Source organism: Canis lupus, chromosome 17 (assembly GCF_003254725.2).
Source record: "Canis lupus dingo isolate Sandy chromosome 17, ASM325472v2, whole genome shotgun sequence".
NCBI lineage: Eukaryota > Metazoa > Chordata > Mammalia > Carnivora > Canidae > Canis > Canis lupus.
In genome coordinates this window covers 467156-492514 of record NC_064259.1, presented here as the reverse complement: position 1 = coordinate 492514, position 25359 = coordinate 467156, and the positions used below count along the sequence as shown (strand labels likewise).

Sequence of the window (25359 nt, the reverse complement as noted above, 5' to 3'; positions counted from 1 at the left end):
GGAAAGTGATATGGGACAGAGTAATTACTAAATCAAGAGAAAGACAAGTTCTTGACTTTCTCACGTCCCTGTCATTCAGCGTTAGTCTCTCTGGGTAAAGGTAATTATTAAAACACGCTTACGTTAGACGTCTGTGAGGAAAACGTCACATGCTAACCAATAAAGTAAAAACAGGCTCGGTCTCTCCAGCAGAAATAACACACCAAACCGATGATTATTTAACAAAAACATTGCTTGAAACATCAAACTCTCATTTGCAATGTAGACTAGGTATTTGAACGGTTTCATTTGAGGGAATGGTTTTATATCTATCTATATCTATCTATATTTTTTTTTTTAACAAGTGTCATTCTAGCGATGTCCCAGGATGACAACACGTCCTTCAGCCCAGGACAGAGCAAACTTGGCAGAAGTGTCTTCTGCACAAGCAAGGGAACCCGGCCTGTTGCATCCCGTCCCCTCACCTGAGCAGCGTTACTCCTTGGTTGGTTCATTCAAAGACCAAGACAGCGCTGACCGGAGCAGGAAGACCCAGTTTTATGTCTTTTAAGGAGCCGCCCACAGCCAGGGCTCACGGAGGAGCACAGTAATTTCAACCAAATGTCATTCGATTGTAATTAAAGAAAAAGAAAAACCCTAAAAACACCTAAATGTAGATTTTTTTTTTTTTGGAATACTGTCTCTGTTGTTAGAACTATGATGAATTGATCCACATTTCCCTATTTAATGAGGATGTTGTCTCCTGAAATTCCAACTATTTTATGCCGAGGATAGTGCAGGAGTCTGACTGACCAGGTGCACAGTAAAGATCCCACCTGAGCAGGGGCACACGGGGGAGATCCCGCCTGAGCAGGTGCACCCGGGGAGATCCCGCCTGAGCAGGTGCACCCGGGGAGATCCCGCCTGAGCAGGTGCACCCGGGGAGATCCTTCCTGAGCAGGTGCACACGGGGAGATCCTTCCTGAGCAGGTGCACCGGTGGAGATGGACAGGGATCTTCATGTATCTCTCGGAATTAGTTAGACATTCGTTTCCAAATCCATCAGGGAATCAGTGAAGAGGGACTTAAGGAAGATTTCTAGTGATGACGATTGAAGGAGATGCCTGAGCGCAGATTTGAGTCTCATACGAACACGCGCCGGACGGTCCCCTGCACAGAAGGCTTTCAGCAGGGAGCTCCTCCTCGGCGGGGGCTGGTGAGCGTGGGACGGGGGGCCGTGGGTTGGCACAGTGAGCCCGGCTCTCCTCCCCCACTGTCTGCTGCTTGCTGTGTGGACACAGGAGGCCCCCCTACAGGTCGGCTCCTGGCAGGGACCCTGTCCTGGTGGCATCGCCAGAAACTGCAAGCCTGGTCCTCACCGGGTTCCTCTGGGTCACTCACACTGTGATGTCTTGACTCGTCACTGAAATTTCATGTAAAACATCATTCCTGAGGACACCACTTATTTATAGCAAAAAAGTAAAGCCATGTTGGACCCAGTGGTCTGACCATGTACCGTGGTACTGGAGTGATCCTATAATTTATCATCCCAAACGGGGCCGTTTGAACACAAAGGAGGCTGCTATTAGTAGTCATTTCCGCGGCAGGGTGTAACCCAGCATTTTCCAGGGTAGGCCAGGACATGCAGCCGTCCTGGTTCCTCCTAACACCTGGCCTCCGAGCCGTGACATGCGCATTGATGGAAACGCGGGAGTGCAGCTGCCTGCGAAGGGAGGGGATGCCCGGCGGCCTCGGGAGGCTGGGCCGTAGGCGATGCGGGGTTGTTTCTTCCTGACCCGTGGCACGGGGTCTGGGCTCGCGCTGAGGGACACGGACGCGCACCCTTCCCTGCTGCCCCCCATCATCGGCGAGACGGCCGCTTCTGTGCTCACAGCCGGTGTCCTGCTGGCCTGTAGCTTTTGACTTTCACTAAAGAAAGTACCAAATCCTCACTGTAAGATTTTAAGATGACCGAGGGATATTGAATAGGGAGATCTTAATACACAAGTAATGGAAATGAAATTCAAATTACAAATATCCAAATCAAAGGCAAATGAGAAATGTCATAGTCTGGGGCACCCGGGTGGCTCAGCAGTTGAGCGTCTGCCTTCAGCCCAGGGTGTGACTCTGGGGTCCTAGGATCGAGTCCCACATTGGGCTCCCTGTGGGGAGCCTGCTTCTCCCTCTGCCTTCGTCTCTGCCTCTCTCTCTGGGTCTCTCATGAATAAATAAATCTTAAAAAAAATATGGTCTTTTTAAAATCCCAAATTCACATAGTACACTTAAAGAAATGAATCAATGTCGACTGTTCTTCAATCTGCAGCCCTGCTCTCTGACTTCACATCCTATCGTGCTGTTTCTCGGACCGCGGTGTGGACGGCTGTGACCTTTGCTCCAGCTCGGATCACTCCAAGCAAAGGTCAGGCTTTGTGTTACGCTCCCTGCGTGACTGCAGGGCCTCAGCGACACGCAGGGGATGAAGGAGACGGCCTGGGGCGGGCGGGTCCCTGTGCGCAGAGCCGGGAGTCTCAGCTGCATCCTGATGCGAGACACACGCCCCATTGCCCTCAGCTGGAAGGTCCTCCTCTCCTGCCTCGTTTGCACTTTTGTGCACAGCCTCTGCCCACTAGGAAAGCCTGCCAGTCTCTGGGGAGCCAACACATTTCAGTTGTCTCTACAGGTGTGTGGCTGGAGTGTGCCTGGGGACGGCGTGGAGAGAGCATCCTGGAGCGAGAACGGGGCAGAAGAGGGGCAAGACTCCTCCAGCTCTGGGAACAGAGAATGGGCGCCGGCTGCTCAGTGCTAGGCCCTGGCCTTCCAGACGTAAGTGAAGATGCAGACTTCTCCTGCAGGGAAACCACACGTAACCAGACTGAACGAGGAACACGTGGCTCTCCCCCGAGGCCCCGGGGAGCCCGCCTCAGAAGCCTCGACTGTCACACAGAGGAACTTGTCTCCAGGTGGCCCTTGAATCCGTGACCGACCCCATGTCTGAACGCGCCGTTCGTTGCTCTGCTTCGTAGGGAAGCTGCCGTCACAGGAAGCGCGAGTCCTAGCATGTTTGCTTTTGCACCACCGGGGCCGCGAAGGGGCCGCAGACACGCTGCCGCAGGACCACGAGTGGGCAGTGTGCGGAGGGGGCCGTGAGCAAAAGAAGACTGTTTTGGGGGTGTTTCTTGGTGATTGTGTGCTTTTAAGCAATAATTGAAGAGAGCTTCAATGACCACCCCGCGTCCGGGAATCTGCGAGGCTCCCGGGGGGCCTCCAGTCTCACGCTGTGGCCCGCAGTTTCTGCGAGTGGCGGCTGCAGGAGAGGCTGGCACGGGCTCGGGCACGGACCACGGGTGCCAGTGTGCCGGGCGACAGGGCGTGTCCGGGTCCAGCGGGGTTGACCTTGTTTCCAAAGGGAAAGCTTCAAATGGGCCCCGTGCCCGCTGCAGGGGGCGCGGGAGCAAAGATCCACGGGTGGGTGAACTGATGTGGTGTGCAAGCTCCATAAAGCTGTAGGATTGTCTACGTGTATCATCGTATTTTAAACATGTTAAGAAGCCTCAACTTTAAGAATGGCTCTGCCTGGCTAGAAGCAAAAGCAAAAAATGAAATTAAGGTGCTCAGGAGACTCCGAAAACCTTGTTAGGTCTATTTTATTTTCTTTATTTTTCCTATCCCTTCCGAGTGTTTGCAGGAATATTTCTCCTAAAAGAGGTCACTCGTAAGTCATACTTTATTTACCTCACTCACTTGGTGGATCTTTCCGTGCCGTCTTGTATTTTGCTGTGGCCCGGGGGCTCTGGGCACTGCGGCCTGCACGTGCAGGTCCCAGCGGCAGCTGCATCTTTAGGAAAAGTTTATACAACCGCGTGCATAACGTAGGCGAACTGGCTCTGAGCACTCTCTCTGCCGCAGCAGACACCGGAGGTCCGGCCTCGGCTCCCGGGCCAGAGACACACTTGATTTTCTCAGCGCCTTGTGCGTGTGCTCTGCACGATCGCGGTGGAGGGGGAGGGCGAGAGCGAGAGAGCGCGCGAGAGACAGATGGTACAACTGAGCACTTCTGGAGGGAAAGGAGGAGGCTCCCTAAGGAACTGCCGGTGGGGCCGGCGAGGCGAGGCGGATGGCTGGCCCCGCGCGTCCCCCCAGCCATCCCACAGGTGGCATCCCACAGCCGCCCCACTCACGGACGGCGTCAAACGCCAGCGTCAGCCTCGCTGCAGCCCCACGTGTGGCCGGGACCTGGTGTCCCCTGGCCCGAGCGCACGCAGCATCTGCCAGCACAGGCGGGACGGCCTTTCCCAGGAACCCCACCCCCAGGGGGCGGCGGCCGCCTGACTCGCAGGCCTGTTGGTGCCTGGGACGGAGGTGGCCGGGCCGGCGGCCACGGAGCCCACACTCAGCCGTCAGGCCTTCGCGCGGTCACACTCCGCGGCCAAGAAATGAGAGGCGGCGTTCTCCCCAGGGGTGCACGGGCCCCGAGCAGTGTCACCCTAACCCTGGCACCTCCTGGCCTGCGGCCCGGGACAGGTGCACCACCAGCTCCTCCTCACCTCACTGGGCGCAGGAACAGGGTCTGATGACCTCTGTCTCCAGGACGACCAATTAAGTTAACTGAATGCCGAATTTTCCAAAGCATGGACACGACTCCGTCTCTACCCCTCAGGTCACTGTTCCTATTCCCGCGATCCTGGGTGTCCACCGGCCCGTCACGCAGACACACCGGGTCAGCCCCTCCGGCCTGGCGGTGGCCCAGCGTCCGGTGGGAGGCGGGCCATGCTAGGCGGCGGCCAGGGTGCAACAACCGGACGGACGTTTCCCAAGCGCCCAGTTCGTGCCAGAGCCCGGTGTGGACGGGCCTCCACGGCTGTGACACAGGATGGCGGGGGACAGAGCCCGACCTGAGGCCTCAGGCCACGCCGCAGGGACATTCGTCCCAACGTCCGCGGCCCTGCGGGCCCTGTGCCCAGGACATCACTGGGGCGTGCTCTGGGCCCGAGCTCTCCCAGAGCGCGGCGAACACCCGAACGCATGACGCCGTGGCCCAGCTCTCAACCTTGCTTCGGGGTGTGACCCACCTCGGGGCAACGACACAATCAAAACGAGAGGCGCGATAGCTCCAGACGCAAACGCTGCTCTTACGGGGTGACCAGGAGCCAGGAAGCTCCGCGGAACCCTGGGGCCTTGCGGACCACGAGCCCCTCCAACCCTCCCAGCCGCGCTCCCAGGAACTCTGTGGTCTCCAGCACCCGGCTCGGGAACGAAGCGGAGGGGACGCCCTCCACGAACGTGTCGGTAGTGACTCAATTTTCCCAAAAGAAGACATAACTGCTTGTCTACGGATGAAAGGGAGGCCAAGATCTCCAGGGGTGCTCCCCTCGGGCTCCCTCGACAGCTCCTTTCACCGGCAGCTGCTGAGCACTTGCGGGGCTGAGAGTAGGACACGTGGGCACAGGGCTCGCGCCCCGGGAGGCCCAGGCCCAGGCACGGGGGCAAACCCGCTGAAGCCCACACGCGACCTGAGCCGTGAACCATGGTCTGCAGTCCTGCGAGCGCCCAGCTGCACACCCTCCTGGAGGGCGGAAGCTGTCGCGTCGAGGGGCGCCGGGGGCTCCAGGGTGCAGCGCCGGGCTCTTGGTTCGGGTCAGGTCAGGACGTCCGAGTCCCGAGATGGGGCCCCGCGCTCAGGGGGCGCCTGCCCCTCCCTCCGCCCCTCCCCTGCTCCGGGCTGCTCTCTCTCTCTCAAATAGGTAAATTGTCAAAAAAAAAAAAAAAAAAGAATATGCAAAGTGAAGATAAGATATTAAAGTTCTTGGATTTAACCTATAAACTTTTATTATCCATGATCACAGAGTTTTCACAAGCATGTTTTTAAACGACTGGCATTCCACAACGGCGATCCACGAAGTCAAAAATAACGGGTCTGAACGATCCCATGACGCTCAGAAAACATTTCTCCATCTAAAATTAAAGGACGCCCGTAAAACCCGCCAGTGCGACAGCCGCGAACACGGAACACTGTTGCCAACAGTCCCGAGGCCGGGCGCGTGCTGCCACCTGCTGCCGCCCGTGAGACGGCGACTGGACCCGTCCACACGGGCTCCCCGACCCCCGTCCGCCTGGGGACACGGGCCGGACAGGAGAGCGGCCCTGGGCCCAACACGCGTGACACGTCCCACCTCCGGGGGGCCCCGGTGCAGGGGACGCTGGACACATGGGAGCCCGGGCCTCAGTTAGGACGTGGGGGACACGTGCACACTGAAGGGAAGGGACGTGGCATGGGGCGGCGGGGGGGCAGGGGAGGCCCCGGGAAGGAGGCGGGAGGTGTGCAGCAGGCGGACCGGGCCACCATGGGGTTTCTGGAGGTCCCCGCGAGGCGGGGGTGGGGGGCAGCGGAGGGGGCCGGGACCCCACTCCTGGGGCAGCCCCACAGGCTGGTCCACCAGGGCACGGACCTTGGGGTTGACTTGGGGTTTGATCCTGTAGTTCAGGAACCCCACCTGCCGAGACGCCGTCCCTCCACCCTGGGGGCCCCTCCTCCGCCGGGTCCTGCCGAGACTCCGCCTGGGACCCCGGCCGGTGAGTCTACAGGTGGCCACGCTCACCCACCCTCGCCTGCTCCTGGAACCCTGGGCCCTGACTCGACCCGAGGGCCCGGCTCCCACGCCCTGGACCAGGCACCCCGAGCCCACACCTCTAGGCCAGGGTAGCACCCTGGGGGCCTGCCCCCCTGCCCCCCGCCGTCCCCCCAGCCTGCCCTCACCTGAAGCCCCGGGGCAGGGCCTTCCGCACCGCACCTGTGCTCCCCGGGCAGCACTCCGACGGCCCAGGTGTGCAGCGACCACAGCCAGGTGACGTGCACCCACCCACAGGGCATGTGCCACCAAAAGGGGGTCCCTCCCAGGCCCTGTGTGGCCCCAGGAGCCGGGACACCGTCTCCCCCGATCCCTCTGGGTCCAGCAGTGTGCAGAGTCACCTGGTAACCCCCAGGAGCACGGACACAATCACCGTCGCCCTCGGTCCCCCGGGGTGACGTCACTGCCCCCGCGGTCCCCCGGGCGCGGTCACGGTCCCTGTGCCCTCCGTCCCCCCGGGGTGCAGGCAGGACGCGGAACCGCGGACACCGACGCGCTCCCCTGTCCCGCCGGGAGGGAGCCCATCCGGGACCTACTTCCGGTTCCAGCCCCAGACGCCTTCTAAAGCCGTGGGATACCGCGAGACGTGACTCCGGTCCCCCACAAGCGGATATCGCGAGATGGCTGGATCCGCGCAAGTTTCGCGACAAGTGGAAATGCCGCGAGAGGCGACGCCGGAGGCGTTCCCCGTGCGAGCGGTCTGGGCGGGGACAGCGAGGCGGAGGGGGTGAGGGTGGGCCTTTCCGGAACGATGCCGTCCGCCTTCTCCGTCAGCTCCTTCCCCGTCAGCATTCCTGCCGTGCTCACGGTAACTCGCCGCCTTCCTGACGGCGCCTCGGGCGGTGACAGCTGGGGCCGCTCAGGGTTTGCCCGCTTCCGCGTGGGCGCCAACCGCACCGGACGGCGCGTGGGGGCGGGGCTCGGCGGGCGGGGCTCCCGGGGCGGGGCTTGCGCGCGGTGGGCGGGCGCCCAGGGGCGGGGCTTATGTGCCGTGGAGGGGCTTGGTGGGCGGGGCGTCTAGGGGCGGGGCTTGCGCGGTGGGCGGGGCGTCTGGGGGCGGGGCTTGCGCGGTGGGCGGGGCTTGGTGGGGCGGGGTGGGCGGGGCGTCCCTAGGGGGGCCCCGGGGCGGGGTTTGCGCGCGGTGGGCGGGTCCCCGGGATGCTGGCGGCGGTGTGGACAGCCCCGCGGTGGAGTTGCTGGGCGGGGCGGCGTGAGCTCCGGAGCGGCCCTGGCGGGGTCCTGCACGCCCCGTGCTCCGCCTGTCCCGCGGGTGCCCTCCGCACCTGGTGGGGCAGGGAGCCGTGGCCAGTTGGCCCTGCGGAGGCGCGCGGGAGCGGCGGGGGCCCTCCGAGAGTCCCCAGGGCTCTGCGGGACGCGGAGGCAGGGCCGGCCTGGGAAGGGCAGACCTTGGGTGTGAGCCTGCATCAGGACGTCTGAGATTGGGGGGGCTCTGAGCACGTGGGGGGGGAGCTGGGCACCTGGGGGGATCTGAACACCTGGGGGGGGACCTGGGCACCTGTGGGGGGATCTGGGCACCGGGCGGGGATCTGGGCATCTGTGGGGGGGATCTGGGCACCGGGGGGGGGGGGTCTGAACACCTAGGGACGAATCTGGGCACCTGTGGGGGGATCTGGGCACCTGGGGGGGAGCTGGGCACCTGGGGGGATCTGGGCACCTGTGGAGGAATCTGAGCACCTGTGGGGGGAGCTGGGCACCTGTGGGGGGGGAGCTGGGCACCTGTGGGGGGAAATCCGAGTACCTGGGGGGGATCTGGACACCGGGGGGGGGGATCTGGACACGGGGGGATTTGGGCATCTAGAGGGTGAATCAGCACGTGGAGGGTAGGTGGGCATCTGGGGGTATGGACATGCCCCACAGAGTTGAGGAGACCCGGCATCTTGGTGCTATTTGGAAGGCTCACAGAAAGTTTGGAGAAAAGAAAATCTGGTAGACTGGGATGCCTCGGATTTCCCAAGGCCTTAAGTACTTGTGTAAAAGATTCAAGGTAGTTCTTGGTAAGCCTTGGAGTCACCAAGTGCATCTCCTGACCAAGTCACTTAATGTCCTCCTCAAGTCACAGGATGATCCTTAGAAACACCATTCTGTTCCCTACGTTGACGGGGCAGGTCCACAGGCACAGGCATCACACCGGCGGTGTTCCTCTTTAGAGCCAGGGCAGAGGGTTCCTGCTGCATCCTGCCCTTCCCTTCTCCGGCCCCCGTGCCTACGAAGCCTGTGGGGAGGGCTCTGGACCCCTTAGCCCAGGGAACGCCCAGTAGCGAGGGACCACTGCCCTCCCTGACCCACAGACCCGGAGCCCCACCTGAGCTGACGATGAGATGACATGTGTCTTGTAGCAGACGGACTGGACGGAACCGTGGCTCCTGGGGCTGGCGGTCTTCCACGTGCTGTGCCTGCTGCTCACATGTCTCTCGTCCCAGAGGTACAAGCTGCAGGTCGGGCATTTCCTGTGCTTAGGTGAGTACGACAAACAGCTGCGCAACGCCGATTGCTGTGTGATATGGCCAGGTGCGGGTGGGACACCTGAGGGCTGTCGGCAGGTGTGCACCTCCCCTGTCAGCGCTGATGAAGTCGTTTCCAGTCTCCCTGCATTGCCATCAACTGCGATGAGTGCAGTGAAGGAAGAGCACCCCAGGTATTGTGAGGCGCCCTGTCCACATTGCTAGAGGTAGCTGAGGTGGGCCGCGAGCATGATCCGTGCACGGCCCAGAGGCAGGCCCCTCGAGCAGCACGATGGCCTGATCGGAGCAGCTGAAGGGCTAGAAACAGCCTGCAAACTTCAGAACTCTGTGGGTCTGTTACTGTCTAGGGAGAGGACGGGGTGCTTTGCCCACTCACAGTAATAAATAGACACTGTTCTCCATGTGCACACACACTGGTCATTTCACTGTCAAACCAGCACAAAATTAACTTTAATCGGTGCAGCATCTCTTGCTACACTTTTGCAGATGAAGCAGAGAGGTTCCTTAACCCCCCGGGTCCCTTAGCGCCTGGGTGGCACGGCGGAGACTCGGGGTGGCGTTGGAGGCGCAGCGCCTGGCAGAGATGGTGCCGTCCTCCCCCCCATGCCTTCTGAGTCCTGCCTGCCTCCCCTCACCTGGCTCTTGGGCTTTCCTCATGGGCCCCGTTGGGTCTGTTCATGGAGGCAGGAGTGGAGATTGCAAACCCGGTGTGATCTGTTCTGTGATTTGGGTCAAGGGCAGCAAGGCTCACACGTTGTAACTTACCGAGGAATGAAAGCATCGGTGTTGAAAGCAGGTTGCCCTGTGCTGGTGTGTTAGCAGCAGGCTGTGGGGCCGCCTGCCGGGCTCAGGAAGGCCCTGCCGGGGAGGCTCGGGAGCATCACGGGTTGTGCCGTGGCCGCTGTCCCGCTGGGCAGGGCTCAGGAGCCCAGGAGCATGGCCCTGGGAGGCCGTGCGGGCAGGAACAGGTTGCTTGGAGCTCTGGGCATCCTGCTGCCAGCGTCTCCGACAAGGGAGCCCTGATGGGTCAGGTAGGGGCGCAGGCAGAGTTGCACATGCGTGAGCCCTGGGTGTTCGGGCACAGGACGTGGATGCCGCCCTCTGCACCTGCTCCGCAGCTTTGGACTCAGACCACTGAAGCTTTAACGGGTCTTGACCTTTCTCGGTTTTCTTCTGTTAAATGGTTGGGGTCCATAATTTTAAAATCTTACAATTTTGACCTCATGCTTTCTGTAGAAGTTAGTTTTCTCATCGAATTCTTACTTTTATATTTACGTTAAATGTATCATCGCAGTAAGAACGTGTGCTTCTGTAATGTCAGCTTTGGTCACCCCAATCCTGATGCGTAGTTTCTCTCTTTTCTAGTGATTTTAGTTTATTGTGCTGAATATATCAACGAAATAGCGGCGATGAACTGGAGGTAGGCCCCTCCCCCCCGTTGTGACTGTGGTGAGGGACTGCACTGCGGGGGGGCATGTGCAATGGGCACAGCGTGCAAAGCACCGGGGTCAGAGAAGTGCGGGAAGCCAGGCTGCCTGAGCCCCAGGGACACCGAGGGCCTCTGCACTGATAGGTGTAGGTTCGAGGGCTGGCTTGTCAGCTGTTCCGGGGTTTGCAGATGGGCTCACACAGTTCGTGGCTGTGGGACAGGGTTCCCGGGGCCTCTGTACAGTGGCTCTAGCTGCAGAATAAAGAAGGCAGGACCTTGGAGAGAGCTGGGAGTGCATGTGGGCAGGGCGGCGGGGGTGCCCGTGAGACCCCACGTCCTCTCGAGGCCTCGGAAACCCCTGGCCACCCTCCTGAGGTGGGGGCAGCCCAGGACCTGCAGCAGGTCACCGCGGGCGCCCGCATCCCCGCCCTCTGTCCTTCGCCCCTGTGTTCAGCTCTCGGTGCATCCTGTGGAGAGTCAGGCCTGTGCCTACGGCTGCACCCGCGCAGGACATGCTGTGCCCACCAGGAGGGCTTCACCCGCGACCCTCCCACTGCGTCTACACGCGGTTTTCAAACCGAGGTCCACAGACCCTATCTGGGCCACAACGGCTTTTATGTGGCCTGTGAGCTGGAAAGGGTTTTGGCGTTTCTAAGCCCTGAAATGTTTAACGCTCTTAAACATAAAGAAAAAAGAAAGACTAGTTCTGGACTGAACAGGAAGCAGGTGACGCCTAGACGTCTGGCCGGTCCAGGAGGTTGTGGCACGCTGCGCGCGATGCTGTGCATGTCCCGACCAGCTGGAGCACCTGCTCTGTCCACCCCCCGCCCACCTCCTGCCCCCGCGGGTACTGGGGACCCGTAGAAGCCAGATGGACGAACACTTCCTCCCCTGCCACCCACCACCCTGCCCTGCACTTTCGGGGCTGCCTGTGGCCCAGCACCTCCCACCCCACAGCCCGACAGTCCCCCCTGAACCCCTGTCCTCAGCCCACGAGTCGGCAAGGTACCACCTCGTGGTGGTACCGACCCCCATCTCTTTCCATCCTAAAACCACCGGCTCGTGGGTTCCCAGGACCCCACCTGCCAGTCTCCGCCCTTCTCAGGGCCACCCCACCCCCCAGCCCTCCGCAGTATCCTCCGTGAGCGGGGGCACCAGCCTTCCCTGTGCGCCACCGCCGGGCCAGCCGCTAGGATGGTGATGCACATCCGGAGTCACCCCGGGCGGGGCTGTCCCCATGGCGCTGTGCCCCGTGTCTGTGCTTGCGGCAGCTTTGACCACTTGGACCGTGGGCCTCACTCGCCACCCTGAGGTTCCTCGGGAGGTTGTGGCCTTTGACACAGCACGAGCAAGGCTTTCTCCATCCCGCCGGGGTTTGCCCTCGCACCCGCAACAGCAGCCACCTCCCGAGCGGTGCCCTCCTCGTGCTCTGCCAGTGGCGAGTGGCTCAGCGTGGCCACAGCAGTCTCTCCACGTGCGGGCCACCGTGAGCCATGTCCTGAGCCCGGGCAGCCCCTTTCACGCACTCACGGAGTGCAGGGGCCTTTGTGCAGTCCATGCCCGAGTCCATGCCCAAGTCCACGCCCTCCCTGCTTCCTTTCTCTCCGGTCGATCCCGACACGTGTGCCCTGACCGTCATGATCCGGCCCTTCCCTGATGCCTGGCCCCTCTGCCGCCGTCCCTTCCTGAGTGACGGTTCTGCGTGTTACCGTGTGGCCGCAGGGGGACCCTGGGTGCAGCTGGGCCTGCCTGTGGCGGGTTGAATTCCCCGGTGCCCTGAGCCTCCTGGGTGTGAAAACGCCGTGTGGGCGAGTGTTCCGCAGGCGGGGTGCCCGCCCTGTGCCCGGCTCGGCCTGGTCCTGCCTGGTGGCCCGCAGGAGCCTGCAGAGCTGTGACGGGAGTAGAGCATTCTGGGGGTCAGTTTGCCGTTACCCACGGCGCGCAAGTGTGTCCCTTGCCCAGCATGCCCTTGGGTTGGTTGCGGTGCTCCCGGTCCCCCCGGCATCCTGCCCTGTTCCCCGCAGGGCTGCCGGCCCGTGTCCCGAGGGGGTCGTGGGGCAGCAGCGCAGAGCCAGGGGGAGCCGTGGGCGGGTCGTTTGGAGGCAGGCAGGAGTGCTCCAGGAGCCACATGTCGCGGGGTGTCCTACCGACACCGGTTCTCATGCCAAGTAATTTTTCATTTTTTCCTGGAACAGGTTATTTTCAAAATACCAGTATTTTGATTCGCGGGGAATGTTCATCTCTATCGTGTTTTCAGCACCGCTGCTGCTCAACGCCATGATCATCGTGGTACGTGTTTTATAGCCTTCCAGCCTCTAGCTCCATTCTGTGTGTTTGCTGCTTCTAAAGACGTCTCAAAATGATTGTTTTCAGATTCTGTGGGTCCGCAAGACTTTGAACGTGATGACTGACCTGAAAACCCTGCAGGAGAAGAGAAGAGAAAGGAAAAGGAAAGAAGAGTGACGCTGGGACGCGGGTGTGGGTGTTCCTAGGGGCCTCTCTCCTTGGCATTGTCCTTGGAGGGCTCGCGTGTGCGTCCTGGGGCCACCTCGTCAGGCCCACCCCCGCCCCTCATCGTGGCGCCGTCTCACCCAGCACACGCGGAAATCATCCTGAAAATAAATGCTGACGTCCATGTGGGTGTCTCTCGAACCTGGGTCTGTTGGGACTTTCCAAATGTATGAACCCGTGGTGTCTGCGGAGCGCTTCCGGAGTCCCTCGTTGTTCGTGCCCTTTGTGTGAGCGGAGTAACTATGAAGCGTCTGCAGTGTAAAACCTTCAACAGGTGACGAGCCGCACTGTCGTGCATAGGCACCGTCACCCGCGTGGCCTGCACATGGTACATGGCAAAGTCGGTGACGTTCTGGGCCGTCCTGGGGGCTGGAGCCCAGGGCGTGCCGGGCAGCCCCCGCGCTGGGGTGACGTGGCCCAGAACCTGCGCCGAGCTGCAACAGGGAAGCCCGGGCTAGAGGACCCTACTCGAGATGCCGGGAGTCGGGTCCTGAGGACGCGCGCGCTTCTGAGCGCAGGGAACCCAGGCCCAGGAGGCGAGGCTTCCGTGAGCGTCCTGCCGCCCGCCCTGGGACGGGAAGGTCATGGCTCCCTCGGGCCCTCGCAGCAGTTGCAGGCGCTACGGTAGGAAGGCCTCGAGGTCAGGGTTCCCTGGAGAGCGGGTGGTGGCCTGTGGAGCGAGTGAGGATGAGCAGCGACGCGTGCAAGTGCCAGCGACAGCTCGGCTGTTGCAACAGGTAGATCCTTCTACCCAGTAGCCAGGTTACGTCCCTTCCACGCGGATCTGCTGCGACTCCGAGGCGTCCACTTCCAGGCTCCCGCCCAGTGTGGGACCCGCTGGGGTCCCGGGAGTAGATCCCAGGGGCTGGAAGCGCACTGTCCCGAACAGCAGCTGCCGTGCTCGGGGGGTTTGACGACAGCCATTTGTGAACAACCGTCTAAATGTCAAAGATTTTTCTCCTCTAAGTGAAACCTATTCTTCAGATTTCAAATAAACCAACGATATGAAGCACCTGCAGGCAGCGCTCTGGAAGACGTTGCAGTTCGGTCTCGAGATGCAGGTGATGTTTCCATGGACCGTCGGGTATAAGCCGAGGAACTGCCTCCGGAGTTCTGACCGCGCTCCCCTGAGCCCAGGGGACCTTCCAGGTGGATCCTGCACGCGCTTTACCCTGACCCGTGCCGGTTCCTGCCTGACGTCTTATTTTTGTGTCGAATGTAAAAATGACACGGAAGCAGCGTCCTGCATTGGGCCGGGTTTCCAGTCTGTGGGGCGTGGATGGTGCCCATGGGCCCTGGGCTCCCGCGGCCTGGCAGGCGGGCAGAGGGAGGGCCAGGACATGCTCCGTGGCCCGCGTCCGGGTGTGAGCTCCCCCGTGTGGCAGCTCCGTGAGCGCGGCCTCTGCGGCCTCCGCGTGTGCGTGGGATGTTGAGGGGACACTTGTACTTTGTCTTCACACGGAAAAATTCTTTTTTTGACTGTCTAGTACGTGCCTACTTGGTGGCTTGAATTGTGGCGTTAGCACAGGTCTTCCGTGCCCAGGAAGGTCCCGCGTGTCAGCTGGCCAGGCGCCGCGGGGTTGAGGCCTGTGTGCCATGACGGGTCCCCCTCGCTCTCGCTTGAAGCAGGCGTTCAAGGACACGTTCACGAACAAAGACGAGAAGAGATTTGTGATAAGAATATGTTTTGCGTATTCCAAATCTGACACCTTTGGTTTCTTGATTGTTGGAAATAAAATATATATTTAATAATATATGGCTTTTTCTCCTGAAATGTTTGCTTTGACCTTTCTGTGCAGGAAGCAGGGGCTCCCAGGACATGGCTCCGCATCCAGCCCCTGGCACCGAGCGCCACAAACCCAGAAAGTCAGACGGTCCGCGTGGAGCATGAGCAGCACGGCAACCACGTGGGCTGACGGTGACCGCGGCAAGGACGTGCTACACGGGCTCACCCGTCCCAAAAAGTCACAGTCAAAAAGTTTTAACTTGGAATATTTATTGAGTAGGGATTCAGAATAAGGAATTTCAGTGCAGGTGACACTTAAACAGGGAGCTGTGGTGACCCAGGTGACCCGTTGGGGGAAGGACCTCCTGTTCCAAACACCCTTCTTTTACCCCGTTTTAGAGAACACGTTTTCACTGCATCCTGCACCACTCTGTGTCGAGAGGATGAGAAGCCTTACTAATCGTCAAAACAGGAAGGACAAATGGCCTTTTTAAAGATTTATTTATTAGAATCCCAAGCAGGTTCCCCACCTGACGTGGGGCTTGATCTCACGATCCTGAGACCATGACCTGAGCTGGATGCTCAACGGGCTGCTCACCCAGGCTGCAGGGAGGGCTGCGGGGGGCGGGGGGAGGGTGGTGGGCCACAGGGAGGGCCAAGGGGACGGCCGCAGGGAGGGCCGAGGGGAGGGCTGGGGGGTGGGCTGCACGGTGGGCCTCAGGGTGATGGGCTGCAGGGATGTGGGTGCAGGGTGGGCTGCAGGGGAGAGGGCTGGGGGGTGAGCCGTGGGGTGCTCGGGTGGGATGCAGGAGCCCTTCCCTGCGTCCTCCGGTGGCACGGCTGGGGCCTGATGGCCGTGAGGCCCAGAGGCCCCGATGCTCGGATTCCCTTGTGATGCGTCGGGCTGCCTCCCGCTGGCTCTTGGGTGGGCCACGTTCCACCCTGGGGACATGCCTGCTCTGCTCTCTGCGGCGTCCTTGGGAAGCTCAGTGCTCCACTGCCAGGTCCAGGCTGGTGGCCTGGGTGCACGCTGCGGGGACCGGGTGCCGGGGAGCAGCTCCCAACTGCCGCGGGCCGGCCAAGCTGCGAGCCAGCGGGCCCCAAGGACCTGCGCCCTCCCTGCACTGCCTCTGCCCACCCTGTGCTTCAGCATTGCCACGGAGACCTGGGCGCAGCCCCCTGCATCCGGCCTCCTCGTCGTCTCCCTGCCTGGTGCATCCTCGGGGCTCGAGCTAGCGCGATCCCACGCACACGAGGACCTGTGAGCCCCGAGGACCCATGAGCCCTGACTGTTGACACTGCCCGGGGTGGTGCCTTCTTGTCTAGGGTCGTGGCTCCCGTTTGTGCTGATCTTCCTTCCCGTGTCCTCAGCCTCCAGACCTGGTTCAGAAGGGCCTGGTGATGGCGTTCGGGGCTCCGGTTCCATGGTGAGCCTGTGGGCGGGTCATTTGCAGACACAGCGGGGGACTTGCTGTGTCCACCTGCGGGCAGCAGGCTGACCCTGGTACGTCTGTTTTACTGTTTCCTCTCCCTGTCCCCATGTTTGGGTCTGGCTGTGGTCTGCGTGGACTTTGTCCGCCCCTGGGGCCCGAGTGCGTCCTCCTGGGCCGGGGTCTGCTCGCCACCGCCAGTGGTTTGCACATGGTCCTGAATGTGGGCTGTGGGGGCTCCCGCCGGCCGTGTCCGCTTGGCTTGTACATAATCGCCGGTGTTTTCGCCGTGGAAGGAAATTGTCCAATGTCCATTTGCTGCCCCCACGTCTTTCCTGAAAGTCCATTTCTTTTTTTTTTTTTTAAGATTTTATTTATTTATGAGAGACAGAGAGAGGCAGAGACACAGGCAGAGGGAGGAGCAAGCTCCATGCAGGGAGCCCGACGCGGGACTCGATCCCGGGACCCCGGGATCATGTCCTGGGCTGAAGGCGGCACCAAGCTGCTGAGCCCCCCGGCTGCCCGGTCCATTCCTTATAAAGCATTTCTTGAGCCCTTTGAGCACAGTCACGTTCCAATACGTGGCACCATTTTCAGTGGCGACGTAGTAGCCAAACCACGTAAACTCCATTTGCTCAAGGACCTCCTGGTCCTGGAGATTCAGAGTTTCTCTACGTGTTTTCCTGACATGAGCGACACACTGATGTGTGGCTTCAGAGGCAGATGTTTGCACGTTAGTTATTGACGTGGAACGAATCCTGCAAGGGAGACGAAGCGAAATACGGGCGGACGCTTTAGGACCGTTGATACAAACCGCGAATCCGGCTCAGGATGCCGAAAGCAGCATCTTGGCCCCCGTTTCCCCGGCCCCGTGCACTCTCGGCGGCGGCGTTACAAACCTACCCCGCTGGTGAACAAGCACAGATGTTAGCTCCTTGTTTTAATTTCCATTCCGTTGATGACCAGTGAGGCTGATGGTCTTCAAGCGACTATTGACAGTTTGTGTGTTTTGGGAGTAACTTACCCATGCACTTGATTCTTCCGCAATATTGCCCCTTAAAATACGTGGTGCTGGTTTTATGTATTAACGTCAATAACACATGTAAGGCAAAGCTGTCTTTCTAGTTTGGGGTTGGATTTCGGCCGTTGTCAAAAGAGTTTAGAACTCTGGGAAATCCCTGTGTTTTCTGTATTTCTGCCCCCGCCTCGGAGGGCGCAGGGTCTGCGACGCCGCAGCCCACCAAGCGAGTCTGCCGCCATCGCGTGCGTCCCGGCAGGAGGGTGACACCCAGTGACGACGAGGTCACTTCATGGCCGGTGCTTATTTTACGTAGGTTTTGGCCGATGTTAAATGCCTCCGTGGTTTGTTTCGTTTTCTTACCCAGACTTGCACCACCACGAAGGTTCCTGGGAGCAGCTCCTTACTCTTCATGTTCTGTCCTGTGAGGAGTTAGTGGAACCAGAGTGACAGGAGCCAAGCTGTCACTGCAGGTGAAGGTACGTGCATTTTATGGTGAAACTGGTGATGGTTAACAAAAAAAAAAAAAAAAGTAAATTCAAACCATTTCCTTTTCATGTAAAAGTCTACCCCCAGGATCTCTGAGGACCCTCTTGCTGTATGATATTATCCTATTATGTTTACATTTTTGAAATCCATTTGAGGGCACCTATGAGGTTTGTCTTTTTTCAGCCTGACCTTCGGCCTGAGTCACTCGCCTCGCAGCTGCCGTCGGCTCTGGTGCCGTGGGAGGAAGGGGGTGCGTGTTCGTCCGGCTGTTGGGGTGCCAAGCAGCATTGGACCCTCCACCGAGCAGAGTAGCTGTGGCGCTCAGGGCAGCAGAGGTTCGCGTTGGTGCCTCACATCCGCCCCCCGGGAGAGGCGCCGAGGCCCTGGGCCTTCCACGGCCCATCCCACCCACATGGCAGCTTCGTGCCAGCAGCAGGTCACGCACGGTCCCTGGCCTGAGGTCCCCGGTGCGGGCACTGTGGGACACTCGCTCCTGGCGACTCTAAAAAGGTGCTGCGAAAACAAGGTGTGTTTTGAGAGCGGTTAGCACGTAGGACAGAGGCCCCGGTGAAGACGGCCGCGTTGGCCCTAGCCCTGACCCGCGCCGCGGGCGCGTCCACTCCCGGCTCCGGCACAGCGGACAGGGTGTAAATGCAGGTCCCGGGGGCTCACTCACAAGCCGGCACGGACGGAAATAGTGTCTTACGGGAAATGAGGCCTGGAGGAGGGCGTCTTGGGAGGGGGTGGGTTGGTTTGCACTTCCAGCTCTTGGAACTTGTTAGAGACGCCGCATCAGCCAAATCGCTGTTTTTTCCTGAATCTCAGTTTCCCCTCGAGAAAGAAGTGCGTGTGAATGGCTGCACAGCCCTCTAACGAGGCCTCGGTGAGGAGCGAAGGATGCGAGGAGTGCCAAGTTTCCGTGGAGCGCAGGTGGGGCTTCTGGGGGGCTGGCTGCAGACAGGCTGGGCCGAGCCCTGAGAGCCGTAGCTGGCGCCCGGAGGGCGCACGGGGGGCACGGAGGGCACAGGCCCCGAGGCCGCTCACCTGGGCGCTTGCTTACTGCGGGCTCTCCGGGCTGCTGAACCCTCGTTCTCGGCGAGGAGGCATGTCTTCACAGACACCCGCACAGGGCGCTGCAGGCTGAGGGAGGCGCCGTTGGAAGCCTGGCGCGAGGACCCGGCCGCCGTCTGATGGAAGGCAGCAGCCCTGGGCACCGTGCTTTGCTCTCCTGCCGTCGGGACGCAAGCTCACCGGGTCCTGGTTATGCTGTCAGGTTAGTTTCCAGTTTGCCAGAAGCTGACCAAGGACATGCGCCGCCAGAGGAAGACGAACAGCGGGGTCCCGTGCATGCGCCTGGGAACCCCCGGGAGGCACGCGTGCCCAGACCCTGGACGCCACTGGAATTAGTGCACACATTTAATTATAATGTATTTGCTAGTTTCTGGAACACTTTTTAAAGATGAAGCTTAAGTAAAGGCGATTGAACGTGGAGGGGATAACGAGGCTGTACCGTCTGCTGCTGCGGTGCACGGGGAGCTCATTACCGGCCCGGTGTGTGGGGCCCCGAGGCGTGCGGATCAAAGGCCTGGCCCTGGCCCTGCAGTTTCCTCTCAGGAGGGCCTTTTAATGATTAATTTAAGTTGGAAGCTGCGGGGAGCATCTTGGTCCCTCGCGCCACGTCTGAGCTCAGAGGGCCTCGCGGCTCCGGAGACAGACGAGCAGCCTGTGGGGACCCCTGGGCACACGGACTCCCTGCCCCCCGCACCCGCGTTCCTGCTCTGTCGGGGGCGCGTCACCACAGACCCACACACAGCAGCGCACACACAAGCAGTGCTTCCCGCTGCGCCCCAGGCCCCGGGAGTCTGGTGTGGACGTGCTCCCCGAGCCAGCAGCTGCGGAAGGTCAGCAGCAGCATCCGGGCTCCCGGTCCGCTTCCCCCCGGGCCCCCGACACGGCCACCACCTCATTCCGCGCCGCAGTTAGACGCGTATTGCGTTTATATCTTCTCCCTGCCCGAAATATTATCCGAGCTCCAGACGTCCTTGCCCCACCCCACTCCCAGCAACTACTGATGTTTTCACTGTTTTTAGGAGTTTTGCTTTTTCCAGATTACTGTATAGTAGGAACCATCAGGGGTGTGACCTTTTCACGTTGGCGTCGTTCACTCGGTCATGAGCACCTAGGTCCTCCATGGCTTTCATGGCTTGTAGTTCATTTATTTTTAGGGCAGAATGACATTCCATCGTCTGCCTGGAGCACAGAGTATCTATCCATCCCCGGGTGTGTGCGTGGAGCACAGAGTATTTATACGTCACCCGGGGTGGGCGTGCACCATGGGGTATTTCCCCGTCACCTCCTGAAGGTCGTCCTGCAGCTCCCAGTCTGGCCAGTTAGGGGTACAGCTGCCGCCAGCCTCCGTGTGCGGGTCTCGAGTGCCCATAGGCTTGGGCCCCCCGTGGACCCCGAGGGCTGCGAGGCTGGGGCACGAGAGCGTGTCCCGTGCTGCAGGAAGCCACCAGCCGTCCTCCACCGCGGCCACACCAGCTGCCTCCCCTCCTGCGCCCAGCCTGCCCCCCCCCCCCCGACGCGGCCTGGGTCCCACAGGTGTCCTGTTGCCCAGGTGTGCAGCGGCATTGCATTGTTGCTTTAGCTCGAAGCCGTGTGACGTGCAGCATCGCGTCATGTGCTTCTTGCTGCCCTTCCTCCTTCTCCGGTTACCTGTGTGCTCAGATCTTTTGCCCTGTTTTAAGCTGGGTCATGCGTGTTCTGCTTGCCGAAGACTCTTGTGTTTTGGATGACCGCCCTGCCTCAGGTGTGCTTTGCAGCTGGCCCCTCGCAGCCTGTGCTGCCTTCTCACCTCTCGACAGCGTCTCAGCGAGAAGGCTTCAGTTCTGAGGACTCCAGCCTGTCTCTGTCGCTTCCACAGATGGTCCTATCGCGACTGCATCTGAGAAGCCGACCCCTGGGTTGCCCGCCTCTTCTCCCCTCTGACCACAGCCTGGGGCCCAGAGCGAAAAGGTGACGACGAGGCACCGAGAATCTGAAAATGTAGACTTGACTTGAGAAGAGGCCCCACTCGGGCTGCTGGGTGGCGTCAAGCAAACAAGGGGAGGGGAGGGGAGGGGAGGGGGGGGCCAGGCGTGGGCAGGGTCAGGAGGGGTGTTGGCGGGCGGGTGAGCAGGCGGGTGCTCTCAGGATGGCCCTGTCTCGCCCGCCCGAGCCCACGCGTTTCTTCTACACACGTTAGAGCAGGGGGAGCTTTCCCCTCTAAGGTCCGTGTGCAGGTTTGCATCAGGTATAGCCGGTGTTCTGGGGATGCCGCTATTTCCTTCTGGTCCCTCAGAAGATTTTCTGATGTAGAATAAACCAGGAGAAGGGAATAAATAGAGTCTCTGCTGGTGGGTTGGAAGCAGGACAGTCACGCAGGGGAGACGGTGCAGGACAGGGCGCGTGATCCGTAGGGTCCATTTGTCACACGTGGCTGAATCGTGGCCACGTGGGCCCGACACGGAGGCCCTGGACAACAGGCTCCCACTCCCGTCCCACCAAATGAAGGAAACGGAAGGTGGTGTATGAGGCCGGCTCTCCGGGGCCGCGCGTGCCCAGCCCTGAGCCTTGCAGACGCCGGAGCTTCATGGTTCCCCGAGGTGACGGTGACGTGATTCACAACCAGAGATCTTAGAGAAACGTATCCTGGAGTTTGCCCAAGATTCAACCTGAAAAAACAAAATTTGGTTTGGTTGTCGTCACAATAAGGTCACTAAGATACGGTGAAGGCTGGCGGCGAGGACTTGCACGCAGAGGAAGCTGTAGGTGGCGACTCAGGCTGCGCTTTCAACAGAAAATAATGCTTTTCAGGGGATCCCCGGGGAGCTCAGCGGTGGAGTGTCTGCCTTGGGCCCAGGGCGTGACCCCGGGGTCCTGGGATCGAGTCCCGCGTCGGGCTCCCCGCATGGAACCTGCTCCTCCCTCTGCCTGGGTCTCTGCCTCTCGCTCTGTGTCTCTCATGAATAAATAAATAAAATCTTAAAAAAAAAAAAAAGAAATGCTTTTTCCGTTAGCACATTATTTTTCCTTTTCTTGTTTCAGACTCTTTGTTGAGAACACCTCTGCTTTTAAGAAGACTTCTGTGGTCCTTGTTTATTATGTAGGAGGCTCGCCCGTTCCCAGGCCTCAAAGGACAGTCTGTAAGTTCTGGAAGCTTCTGGCGGCGTTGGGTTGTGGTGCCTGCGCGCTCGCTGTCCGCCCCCCTGCTGCCGTCTGCCCTTTGGGCCATCGGATGGTCAGGCCGGGGCAGCCTCGGGAGCACTCCAGCAGGAGGCTAACAGCAATCCATTGTGGTCGACACGACCGTGCGGACGCCGTGCTACAAGCCGAGGACAGAATTAGGGGCAGGCCCTTGCCAGGTGCTCAGCGTGCACAGCAGGACGGGCTCCACAGGCACACCAACGATTCCGCGATGTGTTCAGCGTCCACCCGCCCCCTCGTGCCAACGCAGGCCCCTGCGTGAGCCCCGTCGTGTCTCCTGAGGCCCGGTCTGCACGGACAGTCCGCGCAGATCCTGGGTGAGGACTCCACGCAGAAATCCGCCCGCAGCCGACTATCACCCCATGGGTCTACCCCCTCTCCAGCACGCCAAGAACACTCGACGATCTAGGGAAAATACCACAGAACAGTGTTCTGATCTCGGTGGAGAAAGAAACTTTATCCTTAGACAAGATTCTTAAAAAATCTATTTTTTTCCTTAAAAAACCTATTAACAGCGAAGGGAAAATGTAAAACAGTGACTACGTTCATGTTATGAATTTTTCTTTCTCAAAGATGCCTCGAAGACCGTGAATGGGCAGCGTTGGGAGAAGCGGGCTATGCACGAGGAGCATGGGGAGCGCGGGGAGCACGCGGTCCCGGTGGGAGCACACACAGGGCTCGCACATCCACCGGTACAGAATCAGGCCAAGCGTGGACAGGTGCTTCCTGGGGTGGCTCGCTGGGGACGACGGCACACGATGTCCACGGCCAATTAGGCTGTGAAATCAGAGAGACCCAGAGGAGCACCGTCAGCCCGTCCTGCCCACTACGCCTGAGTCCCCCAGTGAGACACGGGGACGCTCCTTCGCCCAGGACACCACCACTCGCTCTGAGCCTGAACATCCTTAACGTCTCAGAACCAAAGTGTGAGCGAAGAAAAGTCACAGAGAAACTTGATGCACGTGTGTTGATTCACAGAAAGTTGAACTCACGTGAGCTGGGGCAGTACGTGACATGGTGCACGCACGCCTGTACAATTACGGAAACCAAGGACACGGGAAGGGCAGGTTGAGGATGTCACTCGTTTCTGGATGCAGGCAGGGCTGGAGGCCACGGGTCCAGGGCGTGCAGGGAAGGGGTGAAGCCAGGGGGTCGGGGGGTGCAGGCAGGGATGAGGCCAGGGGCTGGGGGGTGCAGGGAAGGGGTAAAGCCAGGTAGCCGAGGGGTGCAGGGAAGGGGTGAGGCCAGGGGCTGGGGTGCAGGCATCTTGACGGCGTCCTCTGTCCTCGGGGCACAAGCTACAAGGGTCCCGGTTTATCACCACAGCTCCAAGTGTGCTCTGCTTTTTATTCATTAATAAGATGTATTCTAACCGGAAGTAAAATAGTCGTAAAATAATAATAATTTTATTAATATATAATAATAATTTTAGAAATTACAAAGTTTAAATGCATCTAATGTTTATGTTTATACTGTTGATGAACATTTGCTCCTATATCCAGTGGGTCACCTATTGGTGGGAGAGAGGAGGGGAAACAGGGAAACAGGCCAGCGAGCTGCCTGGTGGGCCTGCCCAGGGGCTCCGTGCATGGCAGGGACACACAGGTGGGGGTTACTATCTACCAAATTCTGAGCTGAGTGCCAGCGGGATGGGGGGGGAACCTCACCTGGGGGAGCCTCACCTGGGGGCACCTCACCTGGGGGAGCCTCACCTGGGGGGGACCTCACCTGGGGGACCTCACCTGGAGGAGCCTCACCTGGGGGACCCTCACCTGGAGGAGCCTCACCTGGGGGACCTCACCTGGAAGAGCCTCACCTTGGGGAGTCTCACCTGGGGGAAACCTCACGTGCGAGAGCCTCACCTGGGGGAGCCTCACCTGGGGAGGACCTCACCTGGGGGAGCCTCACCTGGGGAGGACCTCACCTGGGGAAGCCTGGCTCTGTCCTCATCACCGACCCCACAGCCACGGCCACCCGCACGCACGTCCTGGCTCCGCTTCCTCTTGTCCACTGAGGAGCACCTCTGCTGGATGCACATGTCCCACCTGCGGCCCCAGCCCCTCCTCACCGGGGGCCCCCGGGACCCTCAGTCTCCTCCTCGTCCTGCTCCCCTGCAGCTGCCCTCGCGGAGCGGTTCCGGGTTGGATCCCTTGGTTAGGTTTTCTGATAATCACTTTGTCTACTCACCTGTTCGCTCCTTAAAAGAAAAATAATTACAAAACTTCACAGAAAAAAATATGTTTAGTGATGGGCTTCATCGCAGGTGAGATTGCCCCAGCGACTGTAAATTCCTCGTGAGGGAGGCCCCGGGTCACAGGGTCACAGGCAGCGCAGGTGGCCCCCCTCCATCTGCCTGTGGGTCTGCCCCAAGGGCTGAGGAACCGAGGGGCTCCCACCCCAGCCCCCGCCTCCCGGCGGTGCCTTCCTCGCTGGGGACGATCCATAATCCAAGCCGGGAGCTCACCCTGGACCCCAACACCGCGAGTGTTTGCGACGCCGAGAACACGGGCTGAGCTGGGTCCGGGTCCCGCCGCACCTGCTGCGCTTCCCCACGGCCGTCACCTGCGGCCTGGCCTCGGCCACACGCGGCAACACGCCGGCTCCTATGGCCTCGCCAGGCCCCCGGCTGCTGCAACCGAGTCACTAACGTGCCTGGATCTCTAAGCCGCAGCCGGGAAATCCACCGACGGGGCGCACGCGGCCTGAGATCCAAGGGGGCCCTCCCGACAGGTGCCACTCCTGACGCGGCGCAGCCGCCCACCAGCGACTCGGGAGCAGCAACAGCTGTCGGGCACTTTGCGGGTAATCACGGGGAATACCTGGTGCGAACACCTGTATCCGTTACCTATTCTGCGAAACACGGCGCACGAGCTCAGGGTCTGCGGTCCGGCCGGAGGGAGCGACAGGCTACGCTGGCACCTGCGGGCCTCGGCCGTGGAGCGAGGAAGGAGCCCTCAGCTGCGGGGACCCCAGTCTCCCCGCCCTCACCTGATGAGGCCTGGACCACCGGTGGCTCAGAGCCTCCCGACCGGGAGCCTTCGTGAAGCCCGTGGAGCCCCTTCCCTACCGGAGGGGACCCCACCCTGCAGGGGGACGGCCGCACCCAGGCAGGGGCCACCGGGCTGTGGCCGTGTCCCCAGGAGACTCGGTGGTGCCCCGAGCAGCATCTCCTCACTGCCCGCCCTGTCCTGGTGCTGCGGGGCATCCCTCCACGGGGCCCAGGCGTCCCCTGGAGACGGGGGCGGGGGTCGGCTCGGTGCCCACAGTGGGTCTGCGCTGGGTCAGCGCCTGGCGCACACTCGAGGCCTCCTTGAATCGGGAAAGCCGTTTGTTCAAGTCTCCAGCTTTCGGTAGACGCCAGACAGCGGGTTGGTGGTGGAGAGTGGGCTGGAGGGCCCAGGGAGGGGCGGGGAGAGGGGT

The 25359-nt window shown here is 60.6% G+C and overlaps 1 protein-coding gene and 2 long non-coding RNA genes across 12 annotated transcripts; 2 read left to right on the top strand and 1 right to left on the bottom strand.

Annotated features, from left to right (window-relative positions):
• Positions 1 to 5779: 5779 nt before the first annotated feature.
• Positions 5780 to 7234, bottom strand: LOC112664929 (uncharacterized). Its single transcript, XR_003140131.3, has 2 exons — positions 6734 to 7234; positions 5780 to 5931 (listed from the first exon to the last, which is right to left on the bottom strand). It is a non-coding gene; the product is annotated as an uncharacterized LOC112664929 (long non-coding RNA).
• Positions 7235 to 7246: 12 nt separating this feature from the next.
• Positions 7247 to 13169, top strand: TMEM18 (transmembrane protein 18). Of its 2 annotated transcripts, none has more exons than XM_025454799.3 (5): positions 7247 to 7413; positions 8963 to 9083; positions 10454 to 10508; positions 12713 to 12806; positions 12891 to 13169. In XM_025454799.3, exons 1-5 carry the CDS (start codon positions 7357 to 7359, stop codon positions 12978 to 12980), a joined length of 417 nt encoding a protein of 138 aa, XP_025310584.1. In that variant the 5' UTR covers positions 7247 to 7356; the 3' UTR covers positions 12981 to 13169. The 2 variants fall into 2 exon arrangements, with proteins under 2 accessions (XP_025310584.1, XP_025310583.1); XM_025454798.3 differs by lacking the exon at positions 7247 to 7413 and adding an exon at positions 7755 to 8018.
• A 2367-nt stretch (positions 13170 to 15536) lies between these two features.
• LOC112664930 (uncharacterized) lies at positions 15537 to 23388 on the top strand. 9 transcript variants are annotated; one of them, XR_003140141.2, is made up of 6 exons: positions 15537 to 16258; positions 17570 to 17681; positions 17875 to 18217; positions 18517 to 18621; positions 18809 to 18964; positions 20618 to 20797. It is a non-coding gene; the product is annotated as an uncharacterized LOC112664930 (long non-coding RNA). The 9 variants fall into 9 exon arrangements; XR_003140140.2 differs by having other exon boundaries at positions 18795 to 18964; XR_003140133.3 differs by adding an exon at positions 21781 to 23388 and having other exon boundaries at positions 17875 to 18964; positions 20618 to 20709.
• The last annotated feature ends 1971 nt before the right edge of the window (positions 23389 to 25359 follow it).